The 18,067-nt window shown below is 31.1% G+C and overlaps 2 protein-coding genes across 3 annotated transcripts in view; one reads left to right on the forward strand and one right to left on the reverse strand.

The window, feature by feature from the left end:
- Positions 1-2,859, reverse strand: part of LOC148616878 (Golgi apparatus protein 1-like) — a 41,796-nt gene extending 38,937 nt beyond the window's left edge. Inside the window, exon 1 of one of the 2 annotated variants that reach the window (XM_088584026.1) lies at positions 2,466-2,859. In XM_088584026.1, coding sequence (XP_088440152.1) covers positions 2,466-2,840 — 375 coding nt within the window. In that variant the 5' untranslated portion in view covers positions 2,841-2,859. The remainder of the gene's footprint in view (positions 1-2,465) is intronic. The other variant, XM_088584027.1, reaches the window with a different exon arrangement.
- Positions 2,860-7,360: 4,501 nt separating this feature from the next.
- LOC148616879 (GEL complex subunit OPTI-like) lies at positions 7,361-17,876 on the forward strand. The gene is made up of 4 exons (XM_088584031.1): positions 7,361-7,544; positions 10,804-10,907; positions 11,430-11,559; positions 14,496-17,876. The coding sequence occupies exons 1-4, from the start codon at positions 7,443-7,445 to the stop codon at positions 14,538-14,540; spliced, it is 381 nt and encodes a 126-aa protein (XP_088440157.1). The 5' UTR covers positions 7,361-7,442; the 3' UTR covers positions 14,541-17,876.
- Positions 17,877-18,067: the final 191 nt, after the last annotated feature.

An 18,067-nucleotide genomic window follows, 5' to 3' on the forward strand; every position in this document is an offset into this window, starting at 1 on the left:
ATTGTACAATGTACATATTTTTACATTCTTTGATCAGGGAATGATGTTAATATTTTATGAACCTATCGAACAAGTTGATGAAAATTCTACTTGCCCAAATTGAAATCTAGGTTGTCCTCTAGTAAATGAATGTTGAACAGGAATAAAATTTGGTTGTATCTGGGATAAGTATAATTTAATTTTTACTTGTCTCAATGGTAGTTTCACTTGTACAGTGCAAAAGGACAACCTTAAACCTTATAACCTGGTGGTACATTTTGAAACAACCAGTATCAGCACAAACTACAAGAATTCATTTTTTTTCTATACATGCTCAATCCATTCAAAATACATATAAATCATCACTGTTTCCTGTTTTTACCTTAAGGCCATGTACTTGTCAAAAAGCAATGTAAGCAATCAATTCTGGGCAACCAATTTTTTCTTCCTGTGAAAAAAGTTCATGTCCCAAATTTAAGAAAGACTACAATTTCCATTAAGGATTAAAATTTTGGTGAATATTGGGGTGAACTGTTTCTGTCTAGAAGAACTACTTGTGTACTTAAATTTAGATGCCTCAATGCGTTTGTTCTGTTTTGATGCTATAGTTTATATTTGCTGATATCAAAGAGGCCACAAGCATTTTTTTAAGAGTAAAAGTGAAATTATAGCAAGCACCGCAAAGTAGTATGAGCTCTATGCTTATTACATGCACTATCTCAATTTTCCTTAAGGTTCCCAATATACTAAAGAAAAAAAAAGTCATGTCCCCAACGTAAAAAAGTGACTGTCCTTATGGAGAAATTTATGAATTCCTTAAATCAAACGAATAAAAAAATATACCACAATTTCCAGACTACAAGTCAATACTTTTTTCCAGCAAAGTGTCAGCCTTGAATTATAGTCCACTTCAACTTTATACAAGGATTTTCCAAGAAAAAATGTTCATCTACAATGCATTTCATTAGATTTATTTATTTCATTGTTGAAATTTAAAATTTTGGGTAAACAATCAATGAAAGCCATAACTCAGTCAAACCGGCGATCGAATTCGAAGATTATTAATGAGTGCCGGTATCCTTTATGAATTAATAATTAGTTATTAATGCAGGCCTTTCATTAAGAGGCAGTACCAGGTACTTTTACCCTTCTAAACTACTGAAAGGTACATGTACCTCCAGAATTTTAAAATTTCATACATTTTTATTAAACAAAATGATGAAAAGTACCTCCTACAAAACCAAAGGTACCTGCATTTCAAAAAAAAAAAATGAAACCCATGTTAATGTATTTCAAAATACCAGGTAATTGTTTATTAATTACCACTCGTAATTATGACATATTCATCAAACTAATTTCCCGCAAATTTCACACCTGGGTACCAAGGCTTGATATGTTTATGATTGTGTACACCGACTATCTATTGCTTCAGAAAAATTGATAAGCAATTCAATAAAAAATAATTGAACTCGTGGACAAAGCACACTTTAACAAAAATACAAATATTAATTTTTTTCAGAAATACTATACAAGGTAACAATGCTGAAATAGTATGCTGTGAAAAAACACATAGATCATCTCGGATCTCCGCTATCACCTACGATATAAATGCACATGTCTGACCCTCAACTTATATGCCAATTGGACTTATTTATGTCTTTTTCCTTGATTTTAGTCAAAATCAGGCAATTCGAAATACTCTACATCGACTAATAGTCCGGAAAATATGGTAGATTAAGATTACAATTCAGTGAAAATAACTCAATCTATTCTGATAGTTTTTTAGTCCTTTCTAATTTTTTTACTTATTTAAAGAAGTGAATTTGATGTGTTGTTTAAAAAGTACATGTATCTTTGCTGTTTGACTGTTTAGAAAAGAATTTAAATCTGATTGTATTATCCAAATCGAAGCATAGATTTTCTAAGATGGAAAAGACAATTTCTTTCTTGGAATTTACAGCTGTCAATTGCGTCTGAATTTTGTTTACATCACATGATATATTTAAAATATTCCCACCATCGGTAGAGAACCCTAATATTTCCAGTATCTGAACAAATTAATCTAACCCTCTAGACATGAAAAGGATGTTGCTCAAGATACCATAAAGAGCTAAAAATAGTAAAGTATGGCAATGTACAACAAAGTTATCAACCATATTGAAAGTGATGGGAAAGGGGACATGACTGGGATTTTGGAATAAACATTTTTAAATCATTCATTGAAAAAAAACATCCCCATTATTCAACAAGGCAGATTTTCACATAAAAATATTGATTTTGCATGCTACTAAGATATAAATAAAAATATTGCACTTGTGAAACAAAACAAATTCTCATCCGACCCCCACCCCTTTGTGCCAAAGAGGTTTTTAATGTCCTGTACTATTTTTATGAGTCTCGCACAAACGGTACACGCATGGTTAAGCTTGTGGTGATTGCTGATACAGGCAATGTCTACTCCATATTAATGTTGATTTATACGGTACCTTAGGGTCTCCTTGCAAACAGTCAATGACTTCAAAATTGTTGTCAACAATCTTCGGGTTGCAAAATTTATGAATATCATCCTTACATTGAGGAACTTCTGACAGTTTAAACTGTGGGAATTTTCTGTGCTTCCTCGGACCGGTACCATCTTTGGGTATATGCCCAGTCTGGCCTTGTGGTTTTCCTGATAGCCCGGCATCGGGAACAACTGGCATGGCCCCATCGTCACTTTTGCCCATCATAGGGCCATGCTTCGGATTGAGTTTATTGTTAATAGCATCATATTGATTTTGAACTTGCCCATGACACAATGTAAAAAGACAAAACAAGTTTAACAACAAAATGACAGGTACACGTCGACTTTCAGCATCCATGTTGACCTAACAACAACCCAAAGTATTCGTGCGCATAAAAAATAGCAAGTTGGTTATGGTAATTAATTCAGAATAAATGGTAGTTTAATACCAAGAACTTAATTCAGAAGTTGTTTGCATTGTGCAGTGCATAAAATATATAAAAGCAAAACAGTAACGCTTTGTAATATACGCGATTCATGTTAACGCGTATTGTTATAATACGATCATAACTGGTTTAAATACGTAGTGATTTCTTCCTTGGCACGTAGATGATGTCACGGTAACAGTTTACGACAGCCCATTCGTGTCTTGTTTGAGGGATTTTGGCCTGGCAAATTTTGTGGGGTTAAAATATTTATTTTTGACATATTGCGGGTCAGAAAATTCATTTTCAAACACATCGGGAGAAGATGATTTCTTTCCATTTCACTATAGGTCATAGTCATTTGGGGCCAGGATTTTTTATCAGACAAAAAAAAATTATTTAATTATTTTGTTTGCAGTTGCGTACGTTGTTGGTGTCACATTCGATTGAACCGGGGCTGGTTACGAAAACCCAAATATTGTTATTAGAATGTGGAGTTACCAAAGGCAATATAGATATTAAAATGTTCGAAAATGGTTGTTGTTTTAGGATTACAATCATAAATCTTTGAAAGATGACGTTAATTGTGGAGGAAAAGCATTATTCGATCACAGGAACGTCCATTTTCATATGTGGACGGGTAACATTAAGAAATGCTTGCTTCCCATTTCACCAATACATCTAAGTTGTTTCTTGGCGTAATTTGATAAAACTAACTTTTTTGGAAAGAGCAGTTTGTGCTGCAGACGATGTCATATTTTTCATGACGTAATGATAAGATCAAAGCGTATTACAATATCACAAATATCTCCCCTTTGATGTGGACATTGTAAAAATGGAAAGAAATCGATTTGAAGACAAAATGTTAGACATTTCTTTTTTAAAGTTATGCAAACATCTTTTTTTAATCGGGACTTTTATTAACTATATTGACATTTTATTACATAACCCCGATGGAATTATATATAAAATGTTCAATCCGTCTTTTTGTTAAAAGCCTTTTTGTCCGTATTTCAATTATATCACAAATCTTATTTTTTTCAACGTTGGCCATTGGCTACTTTCTTGCTTACGGTTGTAAAATATAACAACGAATAGTATTTTTACCAAAGTATATTCACGCTTAAAGGACTGTATAAATATTTAGAATATCATGTTTATTCTAAAAAATAATGAGTTTTTATTGTCTAATAGAAGATAAATACGCACGTACATGTATGTTGTGATGTCGCGTTGTCTTTTTCCCGACGTTTTCTACACGTTGCGTGCTACGCAGTCTTTATCAAAAGCTTTTTTCGTTAGCTTTGAGTGAACTAATAACTATGAAATTTTGAATTTTACATGTGTATATGCTGCAGATAGTATATACCAAAAATAATGGTACTTGGTTGAACATGTGTCTAAGTGCATCAATTTGTGTCTAACCGAAATGCCACATCTACAATTTGTATATTTTATTTATTCACGAGTACACAATGCGAAATTCGAACGAATTGTTCAAAAAAGCAATTGGTATTGAGTCGATTTCTTCATATACTTAAAAATGTGTTCATCCTCCTCTATATATGTGTGTGTGTGTAAAACCGTGTCTAACAAAAATGTCACAAAGCGCATTTTTGACGTTCCCAAAGTAACGTTCTGTTTTGCGACGTAAAAACTCTTTTAACGTCAATTTTAAAACAATAAAAAGTATTGAAAAGTTACGATACTAGATTGAATTATTACGACTGTGGACGTAATGAATAAAAAAAATATACGATTTTAGCGAATCTGATAAAATAATGAAAGAAATGTTGAAAAGAAAACAGGAAGAAGAAAGCCACTCTTGCGCGCACTCCTGTCTGTTCATATGCAATGATGTCCTGGTGAAATCGGGATCAGTGTGCCTGCATCAAAGTATTTTGAAATGTGTACACACGCGCTTGCACATTCGCTAGTGAAATATTGTAAAATCAACGTATTTCCCGAAATGTTTAGCAATGTTTTATGTTTAGCAACAGACCTTATAAAATTCCGAAACGAGTACATTTATTCGGAAATATCAACATACATCTACACTAGAGATATAAAATCAAATAGGAAAGATTCACTTAATACGCTTTCAAAATATGATTTCCGGGGGCGGGGGGTGCTACTGACATTTTTGCTTGTAGGTTTGTTGGCTTACTGTTTTAGTGAGGGTGTTTTGCTTTTTTTCGCATCACGAAATTTGTTTTCATAATCCCTAACATTTTTCCCATAGGATAAAATGTCCTTAAAATCATTTTTAAATGGTTGATGCCAAACTATTTACCATATCAGGATGTAGTCTGATCATTTCAACTGACCAAAACGTACGAAAAATAAATATCGAATCGGATAATTAAATAATAAAACATGTCGTGTGTGTTATTTAAGTAAAATAATCAAGCACACTTCTTTTCACGTGTAACGATTATAGAACGATGTACGTCGCAATACAAAAAAGACGTCAAAATTTGCCGACTTCGACGTTACCAAAAATGACACCAACAACGTACGCCACGTCTTTCCATTTTTTAGTTATTTATGTACGGAAGCGTATAGGTATCATTTTTTGTTGTTATATATTTCAATTAAACGATTTAAATATATCAACATCCTGTGATATAATTCGTCATTTTCAAGTTTTCTTGTCGTATGTTAAAATTATATTGATATATGTAAGTCAATATCTTATTGTTGATAATTTTTGTCGAGATCTAAAAATCAACATTTTATTTTAAACGATTGTTTTATTGACAATTTATTTTTATATCGAGGTATAATCGGTATTTTGCCATAATTTTGATACGAAATGTCGACTTTTATAACAACAAAAAATGATACCTATACGCTTCCGTAATTTCGTATCAAAATTATGGCAAAATACCGATTATACCTCGATATAAAAATAAATTGTCAATAAAACAATCGTTTAATATAAAATGTTGATTTTTAAATATCGACAAAAATTATCAACAATAAGATATTGACTTTCATATATCAATATAATTTTAACATACGACAAGAAAACTTGAAAATGACGAATTATATCACAGGATGTTGATATATTTAAATCGTTTAATTGAAATATATAACAACAAAAAATGATACCTGTACGCTTCCGTATTTATGGAAGTCTATTTCTGTCATCGTGATAAATAAAAGTCGCGAAAGATTATCTCGAAAAGTCGTGATAATTGGTGTATTTGGTCGACGTAAATGACAATTTCATCTCAAAAAGTCACAATAATTTTTCGTGATAGTTAAGATAATTATGTCCACCGTTCGAGTTAATTATCACAACTTATAGAGAGTCATGCCAATATGTAGCTTCGACATAAATATTTTCGCAATAGCTTTTTACCAATATCACGACATTAGAGCTAATTATTGTGACAAAATGGAGACATGTTATCTCAACTTGTCGTGAACGTATTGATATCTGTCGACATAAACTATCGCAATTTTATACTTTAAAGTTATGAAAATGCCAAGTAGTGTCAGCTACAAAATGTTTGCATTGTGATAAATCATGTTGACTTTTTTTGTGAAATAACTTGAATTGTTGACATATTATTTCGACGAACGCGAAATTTTTCGCGATAATTTACCGTTACTTACCACGAAAAACTAGCTTTTGTCGAGTTATTAAGTCAATAAATCAAGTTAATTCATGAAAGAGTCAACATGATGTATCGCAACTCACATGTTTTGTTGTTGACACTACTTGGCATTTTCACAACTTTAAATTCTCAGATTGCGATAGTTTATGTCGACAGATATCATAACTAAAACAAAAGTCATGGTTTTTGGATTCGACAGAACCGGCAAATTCTTAAAATTCTCTTATGGAACCGCTGACATTGAAATTGTTAAAGAATTCAATTATCTTGATATTGTCTTTACCAAAACCTGTAATTTTGGTATGGCAAAAAAATCATTTAGCCGATAAAGCTCCTAGAGCTATGTATGAGGTTCTTACATTGGGACGACTCTATAAACTTCCAATAAGTATTCAAATTGATTTATTTGATAAAATGGTAAAACCTATATTACTTCATGGCTCTGAGATTATTGGATGTGGTATTAATGATGTATTAGAGAAAGTTTACTTGAAATTATGTAAAATTCTTTTAAATTTGAAATCTTCCACTCCAAGCTATATGATATATGGTGAGCTGGGTAGATACCCACTAGAAATTGATATAAAGTTAAGGTGCATTGCATTTTGGGGAAGACTTGTATCAGGTAAACAGATAAAAAATACAATAAACCAAGTGCCATTTTAAATAAGTGCCATTTTAACCAGGTGCCATTTTAACTATTTACATAGGTACCGTTTTGTCCAATTGCCACTTTAACTAGCATCCGCAAAAAAAGTATGAACCGGAAAACTGGTCGTAGCTTTAGGCATTTGGGAACAGTTTTACACTTTGCTTAAACACACATTTGTTCACATTATCTAAGTCAAAAAGACGCTTCAGTATTTCCACATGTAAACTATTCATGTTTCGCAATTTTCAAAGTAAAATATGAAGAGATTAGCGAAATCTAGCGAAAAAGCAGCTAACGGATCCATTATTGTGACTTCAATCAACAAAGCATTTTCTGCTGATTCTGCTTGGGAAGACAAAGTAATTATTTCTTGGCACTCATAATTTAAAATTTTGGCGTGCAGTATGTTCACAGGCGACTATAGGCGTCACTTACATGAGATATTGTTCAAATCTGAAATAAAAATATGTCTACAGAGTACAGTTTTATTGACATATTCCGATATTTAAAATGAGGCAATAACTTGCTCATTCATGAAACGGCTTTTCCGTGAAAACAATTGTGAATTGTTCAGATTCAATGACGTTTTAAATCCTGATCACATGTTCATATGGTCAAATCGGCTGTGATATTGTCACCAAGCTGATTTTTGGTTAAAGGTAGTTGACAAAAGCAAAAATTTTGTGTCAAAAATTCTTAAGGTTATTGTTCCTACTTAATTATTAATAATTAATTTTTTTTTTCAAATTTGTGAGAAATTGCACATTTGTCAACATACGTTGTAGAAATTAAAAAATACAATCATCAGTATTTTGTCAACAATTCACACTTAGCAACAAATATTGTGGAATTACAATCAAATTTCTGGTATGGAATTATAAAATTCTTCGTTGATTGTGCATATCAGTCACAAATACTGGTTTTGGTTTTTGTATACCAAGAAACGCATAACAAATAAAAACAATCACTAACAATAAAAAATGGCTAAATAAAATTATGATTATGATTAAATCAAAAATGGGCTTGAACTGATACCAATTATAGTCCAGATAATCTTGACATTTACTGAGACATCTTTATAATCTGATATAGGGTTTGTAAGTCTCGTTCTACTTTCAGTTTTCCTTGTGGAATTTTAGATGTAGAACGTATTGAAATCCGAAGGCCAGTCTGCATTTTATTGTTCACTTCCGGGAAATGAAAACGCTGTATCACTATGCAAAATTTTCTACTTCTATGCTTTTCTTAACATTTTTATTCAGTAGAACAAGATATTTGTCATTTTTATCAGTATTTTTTCACAAAAATATATTTTGCTTTTAACATTGAACTCAATGCTATGTTAATGACAAATCTCTGTGCATTTGAATGGGAGATGAGGACCCATTCTCATGAAATCACAGTCACGTGACGAGACTTACATACCCTATTGCCTCCCAAGACAGCAGGCTCTTGCATAGAGATAATTTAGAGATATATGGGCCTATAGCCTTTCCGTTAGAAAAATCACAAAACTGGACATACCCTGCTCCTTCAGCTATATTCCAACTAAGTTTGAAATGGGTGAACTGTACATTTGTAATCACCAGTTTATTGTGAATGTTTTTCCTTTTTATTACAAAACAACGACTACCTTTACATCAAATTTAAATACCCATTTTTTAACCTTATTCACCAACAAAATTCCTCTGAGATTTTCAATATTGATACTTGACATCTTGTGGTTTTTTCCATTTCCTTTGCAACTTGTTTTTGGTGCAATCACAAATTTGGATTTTTCTTAACAAAGAACAGGGACCTGGGCTTGTGGATCATGTCATCAAGGTCAGGTCAAGAGGTGTTGACTAACGTATTCAAAGCAATTCATCATTCCATATAAGGAATAATATTCTTGTTGTGATTTACTGTGCAATCTAAAAATCGGTGTATACATTCAAAATTAGATTCATATTTTAATATTGATTTTCAACCTACAATGAAATAAACATAACTGATAAATGATTTGCTATGTGAGAGACATGCTTTACTAAATTGGATGATAATTTAATGCACATATGACTAAGAATTACAACTTTGCACTAGAACAAGATTACACGTAAACAATAATGACACCAATGGCCCTTGTCATTCATCCATCCCTTGAGAGATCAGCATTTACAATCATAATACTTTTCTTTGAAATTTAATAAAAAAATATCTAGGCTATAAGTATAGAAATAGAAAATGTCCATCAATTGTTGTCTTGAATTTTTATCGGGACAGGTGCTTAATGTTTTGACCGCTGCAGTGGGGTTAACCCACTGTGCCATGGTTGACAGACAGGGCTTTAAAAAATTCAAGGAAAGCTGTCCATTACTCCAATATTTTGTGGCTACCTTTTCATTTACTTCAATGCAAAACTTGGTAAAGTACATGTAGGTGGTAAACATTGAGATGTAGCGGGTGGATACTCACGGGGCATCATTGATACGCCACTGCTTTCCAGCATAGAAATTTTATAATTTATATAAAGATTGTATGCTTAAAGTTATGGGATATCATCATATTTCATTGGCATGCCTTGGGTTGTTGTTGTAGAGTTTCTTATCTTTTTTTGAAAGCAGTGGACAGAGAAACAAAAAATGATTTACTTTACATATTTTATTTAGAAAATTAGTCCATGAAACATATAAGTTACTTAGGTACTTGCACATTGTATTTTAGTCCAGATAATCATGACATTAGCTGAGGCATTTTTTTAATCTGACAGTTATGTCAAAGGGAGGCAACCAAGCAAAATAAAAATTAGCCACACTAAACCGCATAATTGTTTGGATTAATGTATGTCCTGCCATACAATTTTTCAAGCAGGATTGTTATTGCCCATAATTTTGTTCACGGAACTATATCTCTAAGATCATGTGAAAACGAGCATAGCCAAGTGGTTATTACATCTTCCCTTAATGTTCCCCAATATACATTGTACATTTGTACATGTACCAACACAAAAAAGTTTTTAAGTTACGTACAGAAAGTAATATTATAAAAAAAGTGAGATCCTTACAGAGAAAGTTTAAATAATCTCTATTCCAAACAGTTAAAGATGATATTTCACAATAAATAAAGTCATCTTTTCTGAAAGTCTTGGGTCTTTTCAGATTTTTTTTCTAATGAAAAGATGTGAATATGATCTGTTTAAAAAGTTCAGGAAAAGTTAGATGTACACAATGCACATAATGTCTTCCTCTTTGGATTGCTTCACTTGCTGTTGTCACAAACTATACCCACCTTGGAAAAAATTTAGCTCCCATTGTATTATCCTAACAAAGGCATATTTTTTTCTGAAATAGGTAAGGCAATCATTTTCTTTCTGGAATTTACCTTTTTTTAGTTTTATTTTGACTACTTTTTATTAACTTACACACAGATTATACACTTACAATACATACATGTAGATCTAGGTTCAGTGTGTTTTTGGTATTGGGAGGTGGTACAAATGTAAGTGAGACCTGTACATGCAATTGTTTAGAGTTCAAGTGGAAGTTTGTGTTATTCTTTTGAGAAATTGCTCACAGTTTTAGTTATACAAGACTTTTCATGAATTTATAGTCATGACAACTGTTATTTTCATATTGACAGGATGAATTTCTTGATGTTGTGTACTGGATGAGACAGATATTAGGACTCATTCTTGGTATTATTTGGGGTCTTATACCCCTGAAAGGAATTGTAGGTTTGATATTGTAAGTATATACATGTAGAAGATTTCAAGGTGTATCACAGTTGTATTATTTTATAAACATTCATCAGATAGGATATTTCCAGTATCAATTATGAGATGAGTGTTTCTTTTTATACCCTACCACAAGAAGTAGTGAGGTAGTATGTGATACCCTTTAAGTTGGGTGTCCAACAGTGTCTGTCTCCCGGCAGTTTCCATATCATAGCTTTAGAAGATATTTAAGGATGATTTCAAAAGTATATTTATTGAGTATGGTAAAATACAGACCAAGTTTGAATTTCAGTTTGATCTGATTATTAAAACAAAATTTACAGCCGTTTTAAGTTGTTTTTCCCCACAAAATTTTTTGAAACATGGCAGGGTATCATTTATTGTCCCGTTATATGCCATATTTTAATACTTCATATACCCAGTAGTATTTAGAGAACTATGAAATTTGCATTCGTAACTCAGTACTCATGTGACCCAAATATTATTTCCTAGACACACACATATATATATATATATATTCCCTGAATTTCAGATTTTTTGCCATAAATGTAGGCATAGTTTATGTTTACTACAACAGTTTCCAAAAAGTTGATGATGAAGAGTATGGTGGACCATCAGAGATATTAAAAGAAGGATTAATGACTTCATTTTCCACATTTCTTGTAAGTGTTGAAAGATTTTTTTAATGATGTACTATGGTTCACCACTCAGTACATGTATCTATCTGTCGCTCCACTAGACCACTAGTAATACAATTAATAAAAAAAATGCTATAAGTATTAAATATAGGAATAATGCATTTATACTGGTAAATATTGTTTCGACCATATATTATATTACACAAGCTTGCGAGTGCAATATAAAACTTTTGGAGGGATAATATTTACCAATGAAAATGTAATGACAGTTTTATTGTATATGCTATGTAAAGGGCCTTTTGATTGGATTAAAACATATTCCATTCTATTCTATATTTTTGGTAATTCGAGCATAATCCCTTTGATTCGTACTTGCTGACAATGCTTGGGTCGGCAAACTGACATGATACAAGAAATATTGGTCAGTTTGCAATAATCATGTGCCAATTACCCACGTAGGGATCTTTTTTGGGGGGGAAACCAATGAAATTACTTTATACTATGATGTTGCAATGACTGGCAAATTTGTACCTGCAACCATTACTGAAAATAATCTTTTGTAAATTATTCAAAAGAAATACAATACATGTACAACAGTCACAAATCTCTTCCTAAAATGGTATAAAAAAACCAATATGGTATACTTTCTAAAAGCCTGAATTGAGATTTGTGGCATTTTACATGTACATGTAAATCATCTGCTCTGGTGCTGAAGTAAAATAATGTGGATAAACCATGATGCTCTTACGAGTTATGTAGCTGATGTTTATCTTGTCTTGCAAAGTAGTTACTGTAAAGTGCTATTTTAAAATAAAACATAGCACATGGATGGTAACCAGAAAGCTGACAATGTTTATTGTCTTTTGGACTTCTTGGCAATTCTTACAACATACACGAGAGTGACCTTATTTTTCAGGAGAACTGACAAAATCCTTACTCACCAATGTAGAATTTATAATAAATCCTTAAAATAATCCTGATAAAAATGCACAACTAATGTTAACAAATTAATTTTGTGGTATGTCAACTTTCCTTGTTTCATTACTTCATTAACTTTCGCACATGCTAAATTTTTACTGGACCATATCGCAAGTCATGACATTCAGTGGTCATGAGATAAAATAATCCCTATTTAAATTATGCTGTTGGGTAATATCATAACATATTTCAGATAATGAGCATCGTTTTCTTTCATAATTTGCAGACTACCGATAAAAGGAATAAATGACATTTTGTTTTAGGTAGTGACTTCATCACGGTTAATATTGGGGCTTGTCCTAGCATGTTCACCTGAAGTGACTGTGATAAAGTCACTATCAAAAACAAAATGCCATTTATTCAAATATAGTAAGGATGAAACTATTCATCATGACATCGATGAATCACAATTCTTTGGTCATGATACGATACATTTGACTGAGGTTTTGATATGATTTGATTCAGGTCAAAACACAACTTTTTTTCAAACAGTTTCTGAAATTACTATGCAATAGTAAAGTAGGACATGTTTTGTGAGGAAAAATTCATTAATCTTTGTTAAGTATAAGTGTTTGTAAGAATTGGGCAAAATGGGAAAAATCAGAAACATGCATGTCAAAAACTCACCAATCTGACAATGTAATTTCACTCAAGGGTACTTTCTCTATTTGAAAAGACCATTATTTGATCTCTGCATCACTGGCTTTGAGCAGAAATTTTTCAATAGAATAAAAAATTAGGTTTTTAACAGAGTTATCAGCCCTGGAAATGTTCTTAATTAGTGCATTTCAGTGAAATTGTAATTCAATGGTCCAGCATAATATGGACAATCTTGTCCGTTTTCCTTGATTCTGATGGTGCAAATAGTCAAATTACACTATCAAAACAAAGTTTTTTCATACCATGTTTCACCGACTTCCAGATTCTTACAGAGACTGACACTGAAGATCAAAGTTGTAGACCAAGTTCAACAAAATTTTTCATATTTAAATGTATTGAATATTCTTTATTCAAAATTGAAAAAAAAATATATATATAGGACAGCATGCTGTTGTGTATCGTATTGAAATGTCTTGTATCAGAAATGTATCATAATGACATACATTTTATATAAACATAACATTTGAACAGTAAGTTCTGTGGGATAAAATTTTCCATGTGCCATTGATATCATAGGAACTGCCTGGTTTCTACATAGACAGTCTCTTAATATCCATCTGCAGTTTTAATAACAAATAAAATAGATTTTGGAATGATCTGCATCCACCATTTTGTGTTGACACTTGAAAACAGTGCAATATTTGCAGCGTAAATTTATGAATACTTCAGTTCTTTTCTAAAAATGATATACTGCATAGTTATTTCCCAGGCCATTACAACATTTATTATCAAGCATTTATTTCTACATTTATACTTCAAATATTACCATGTACATGATGTATGTAAGCCATTGTGGAAGGTTTCTCCTTTCAATTTTCGACTTTTGAGACTTTCAGAATTATGGGGACATGTAATAATTTGCCAAATAAACAGACATTGAGCATAAGTATAATGTTCAACAACTGACATCAGAGTAAATGCCATTCAAATTATAACATATTTGTTCACATGCCAGTTTTTTTAAAATGAAAATAAAGTAATAAGGATGATTTTAACATTTGTTCAAGCCAGGACAATATGATGGAGTTATTTTTTTTTCGTCTTTTTTTTGTTTTTATTTTATTGGTCTGGTGAAAAAAATGGCTTTATATATGACACATTCAAATGAGATATGGGAGAACCAACAAATTTATTTTAGTTGGCCTAAGTGGGTGGCCTCATGAATATTAAATATATATTGGGTATGAAAAATAATATTGTCAAATCAATAATATGATTTTATCTTATTTTATTCATAAAATTTTGAGTCAGATTTAGGAGAATGGAAAATTGGTTTCTTCATCATATGTAAGATTTATTTTTATGGTTTTTTGTCATTGTAGGTAGCATGGATCCTGTTATATTCATCTTTACATACAGATTTATAACAAGAATTTAATTAGAATTTCATCGCATCATATTGTTGGATATAACTATATCCCATGGAAATCTTCACTTTGAACAACCAGCATTTATATCACAGCAACAGTGTAAAAATCAGGATTATCTGAACAAAGGCAATTTGGATTTTTTTACCCTGTAAAAATAGCCGAGGCCAAAAAAATAAATATCTGTTTATGGTAATATCATAACTGCCAAATAAATTTTTCTGAGGTTGACTTTCAAATATTAAAGACCAGAAATACACTTGGAAGATCATTTGTTTTGTTTACAGCAAAATTATTATATCAATAGTAGTAATCAGGTGTTCCCTATGTAATAAATTTTGTATTTTCACTTTCTGACTTTTTCCCACCAACAGTCAAAACATAAATATCAATCCACCAAACACAAACTTTAGAAATGTATTGAAAATAGCCAAAAAATAAATTTTCAGGACAATCTATATAATAAAAGGGATAACCAATTAGTCATGAATAACCAAAATTTTATTATTCATGCCAAGAACACTTGAAAATGTAACTTGTCTAATATGGGTGTTCTTTGGCCACTCCTAATCATATTTTGGTTAATTGCTCTTTCCAATTAGTTATCTTATTATAAAACAAAGTTGTCACATTTCCTAATAGTTTTTATTGCAACATAAATTGCATTATTCTAAGATCTTTAAGATTGTCACCATAAACAGATATTTTTTAAATAAGTTTGTTTGCAGTTGTTAATCTATTTTTGTGGTTTTCGAACTTTTGAATTTGTAACAGAGAAATATTTGTGTATTTTAATAATCTTATAAATATGTGAATGAAAATTTATTCCAACTATATGGCATAAAACTTTCTATGGAATGAAAATGACATCTGATTTCATGTCCTTAAGATTATGAAATTGATATTTTAACTGCTAGGTTAACATGTATGATACATGTATGATACATTCTAAATTAATTTGTTATATTATATTTATTGATTGTTAAACAGAAATTTGATTTTTAATTGGAAAGAAAGTTTAGCTTCTTTCTACATTTTACATGTTTTTCTACATGTAAATATGGACTGTACATTTTACATGTTTTCTACATGTTTACATGTACTCTACATTTAATACATGTATATTTAATACATATTCAAGTTCACCTTTGCTGAGATTCTTCTTAACTTCATAACGGTACTGACTGTAGAATTGAATTTTATTATGTTTTTTTTTTGGAAATAACAATGATATTTGAGCAGAACTTACTTAAGAAATGACGGATACATTTTTGGTGTATGAAAAATTTTTATCAATTGTGCACAACTTTGGTTGAGGTTTAATTTCAAAAATATTTTAATCAATATTAGTATCCACATTAATTAACCAGTAAATTATTAAAAAACACATCACTATCATATGTTGAATTTGGTTTAAAGTATAAACAATTTTATTCTTATCAGAAAACATACCATATTTTAAGTCTTAAATTCAGTAATAAGTAAATCTATGTTTTTTGTTACTTTATCTGCTGAATTCAATTAACTTGAAATATCCTAATTTGCCATCCTAAGATATTTTTCTAATGTGCCTGCATTTCCCGTGTATTAATTCTACAGTTACCTCCCTTTGGTATATTGTTGACAAGACTGTTTACTATTAAGTAATTTTTGGGGGTCAAATTTGATTTTAAGCAAAAGTGGCACACATATCTACATATCTTTCATTCAAGATCATTATACCCCCACTCAACAAGTAGGTAGTAAATTGGAATCAATTTTTCCATCTATCTGTCTGGTCTTCTAGTAGTGGATAGCATGATTTCAAATTTAGTATGTTGTTTTATATACAAAATTATATTGGACTTATGTTATAAAGTGATTGGTTACTGTCTGATATCAGTTTCCTGTTTCATAGGACTTTCCCATTTATAACTATATAGAAGGAGTGGGGGTAAACCTAGCATGATGGGTGCCACTTCATGTTTGTCATATGTACAAAAGATTTTTAATATGGTGCAATTCAATTGTATATTGTTATAATAGTTATGTATTATGTCTATAAATAGAAATAAGAATTTATATGGAAGTATGTCTGTCTGTCAGTCTGTAGGAAATTATTGTCCATTTAGTAACTTGGAAGCTGCTTCACATGTATTTTTTAAATGTTGTTACTAAAAAGGAAAAGTTGGTGTAGAACCAATTTCACATGGCTCTCTTGACAGATAGGATGTCTGTTTGTCTCTTGTTCTCTCTGTAGACAATAAAACTGTTTCAGAAATTTCCATTACACTTTATGTACATTATTTGTGTTCATTGATTTAAGCTTTATTCAATTTTTTTTTCATGAATTTGCAAATTTGAGGGTTAATTATCTGTCCACTTGTAATAAATCAAAAGCCAGTTCGGAGGATTTATAAGACTTTGAGGGAGTAAGGGGGTAAGTGTATCATGTGCTTTAGTCCAGTTGTTTGGAGTAATCGTATTGTTTGTGACACTTATGTAGGAACTATATGAGCATGCTCACCTCCTCAGTTAGAAGTTTTGTCTTGTTGTAAAGTTCCTTATTCAACCTCAATATTTTGTCTTAAAACTATTTACACTAATTTTGTGTCTCTAGTCTGACTATTACGTTTTTAAAAAAAATATTCGGAACTCAACATACAATGATTTTGAAGATTAATTAATGACAGTGGTATCGTTAGATTTCCTTACTGAATATAAAGTGTACTTGTTGTGTATTCATAATAATCTAAAATGGCACATTCACATGTAATACACATTCATAAATGAAACATGGGCTTAAAGGAGCTTGGGAAGGATTTGCTTTTTATACCCCACCACACGATGTGGTTATGTATTATTATACCCTCCAAAAAGTTGTCTGGCCTTCCCTAAATGGTTTGCAGATAATAACTTTAAAAGATATTGTTCAACAGATCTAATTCAAACTTTGTACAGTTATTGTTGTAAAATACAAGTCAGGTGTGAATTTCAGTTTGATCAGATTATCTACTACCCCCAAAGATTGTTGCAACATGTCCGGGTATCATTTAACATCCCATTAGATGCCCTATTTTTTTTCGTTATGGTGTTTATGTGACCTCGATCAAACTTTTCGTATTTCTTATGTTCTTACATATCTGCCTTGAATTATTTATGGTCTTCTTCTTACATTGGACTTTTTGCCGCATACTCCAAAGACAGTTATAAAATTCACTTTCATATACTGTAGAGTTGTCTTATTTATATACATGTACCAAATGGTCTAGTTGTATTTTAATGTATAAGAAAGTCATTGGAGGGAATTGTATTATATGAACTTTATGTTGAGAATAAATTGTAAACTGTGTTAAACTTTATTATTGATTTCTGACAGTGTGTGCATGGTGGACATTATTTTAGGAGATACTTGTATGAATTTAGCAAAATTTTCAGATATTGAAGATGAAATTAAAAAATCTGTAGAAAGTTGCCAAAAACAATTTTCAACTGACCTAAAGACTGGCTCTTATTTTCTTGTGTTCACTGTGGACAATAAAATGTGT

This window comes from Perna viridis, chromosome 5 (assembly GCF_037379345.1).
Source record: "Perna viridis isolate PV_CMFRI_1.1 ecotype Kerala chromosome 5, ASM3737934v1, whole genome shotgun sequence".
In the NCBI taxonomy this organism is placed as follows: Eukaryota; Metazoa; Mollusca; class Bivalvia; order Mytilida; family Mytilidae; genus Perna; species Perna viridis.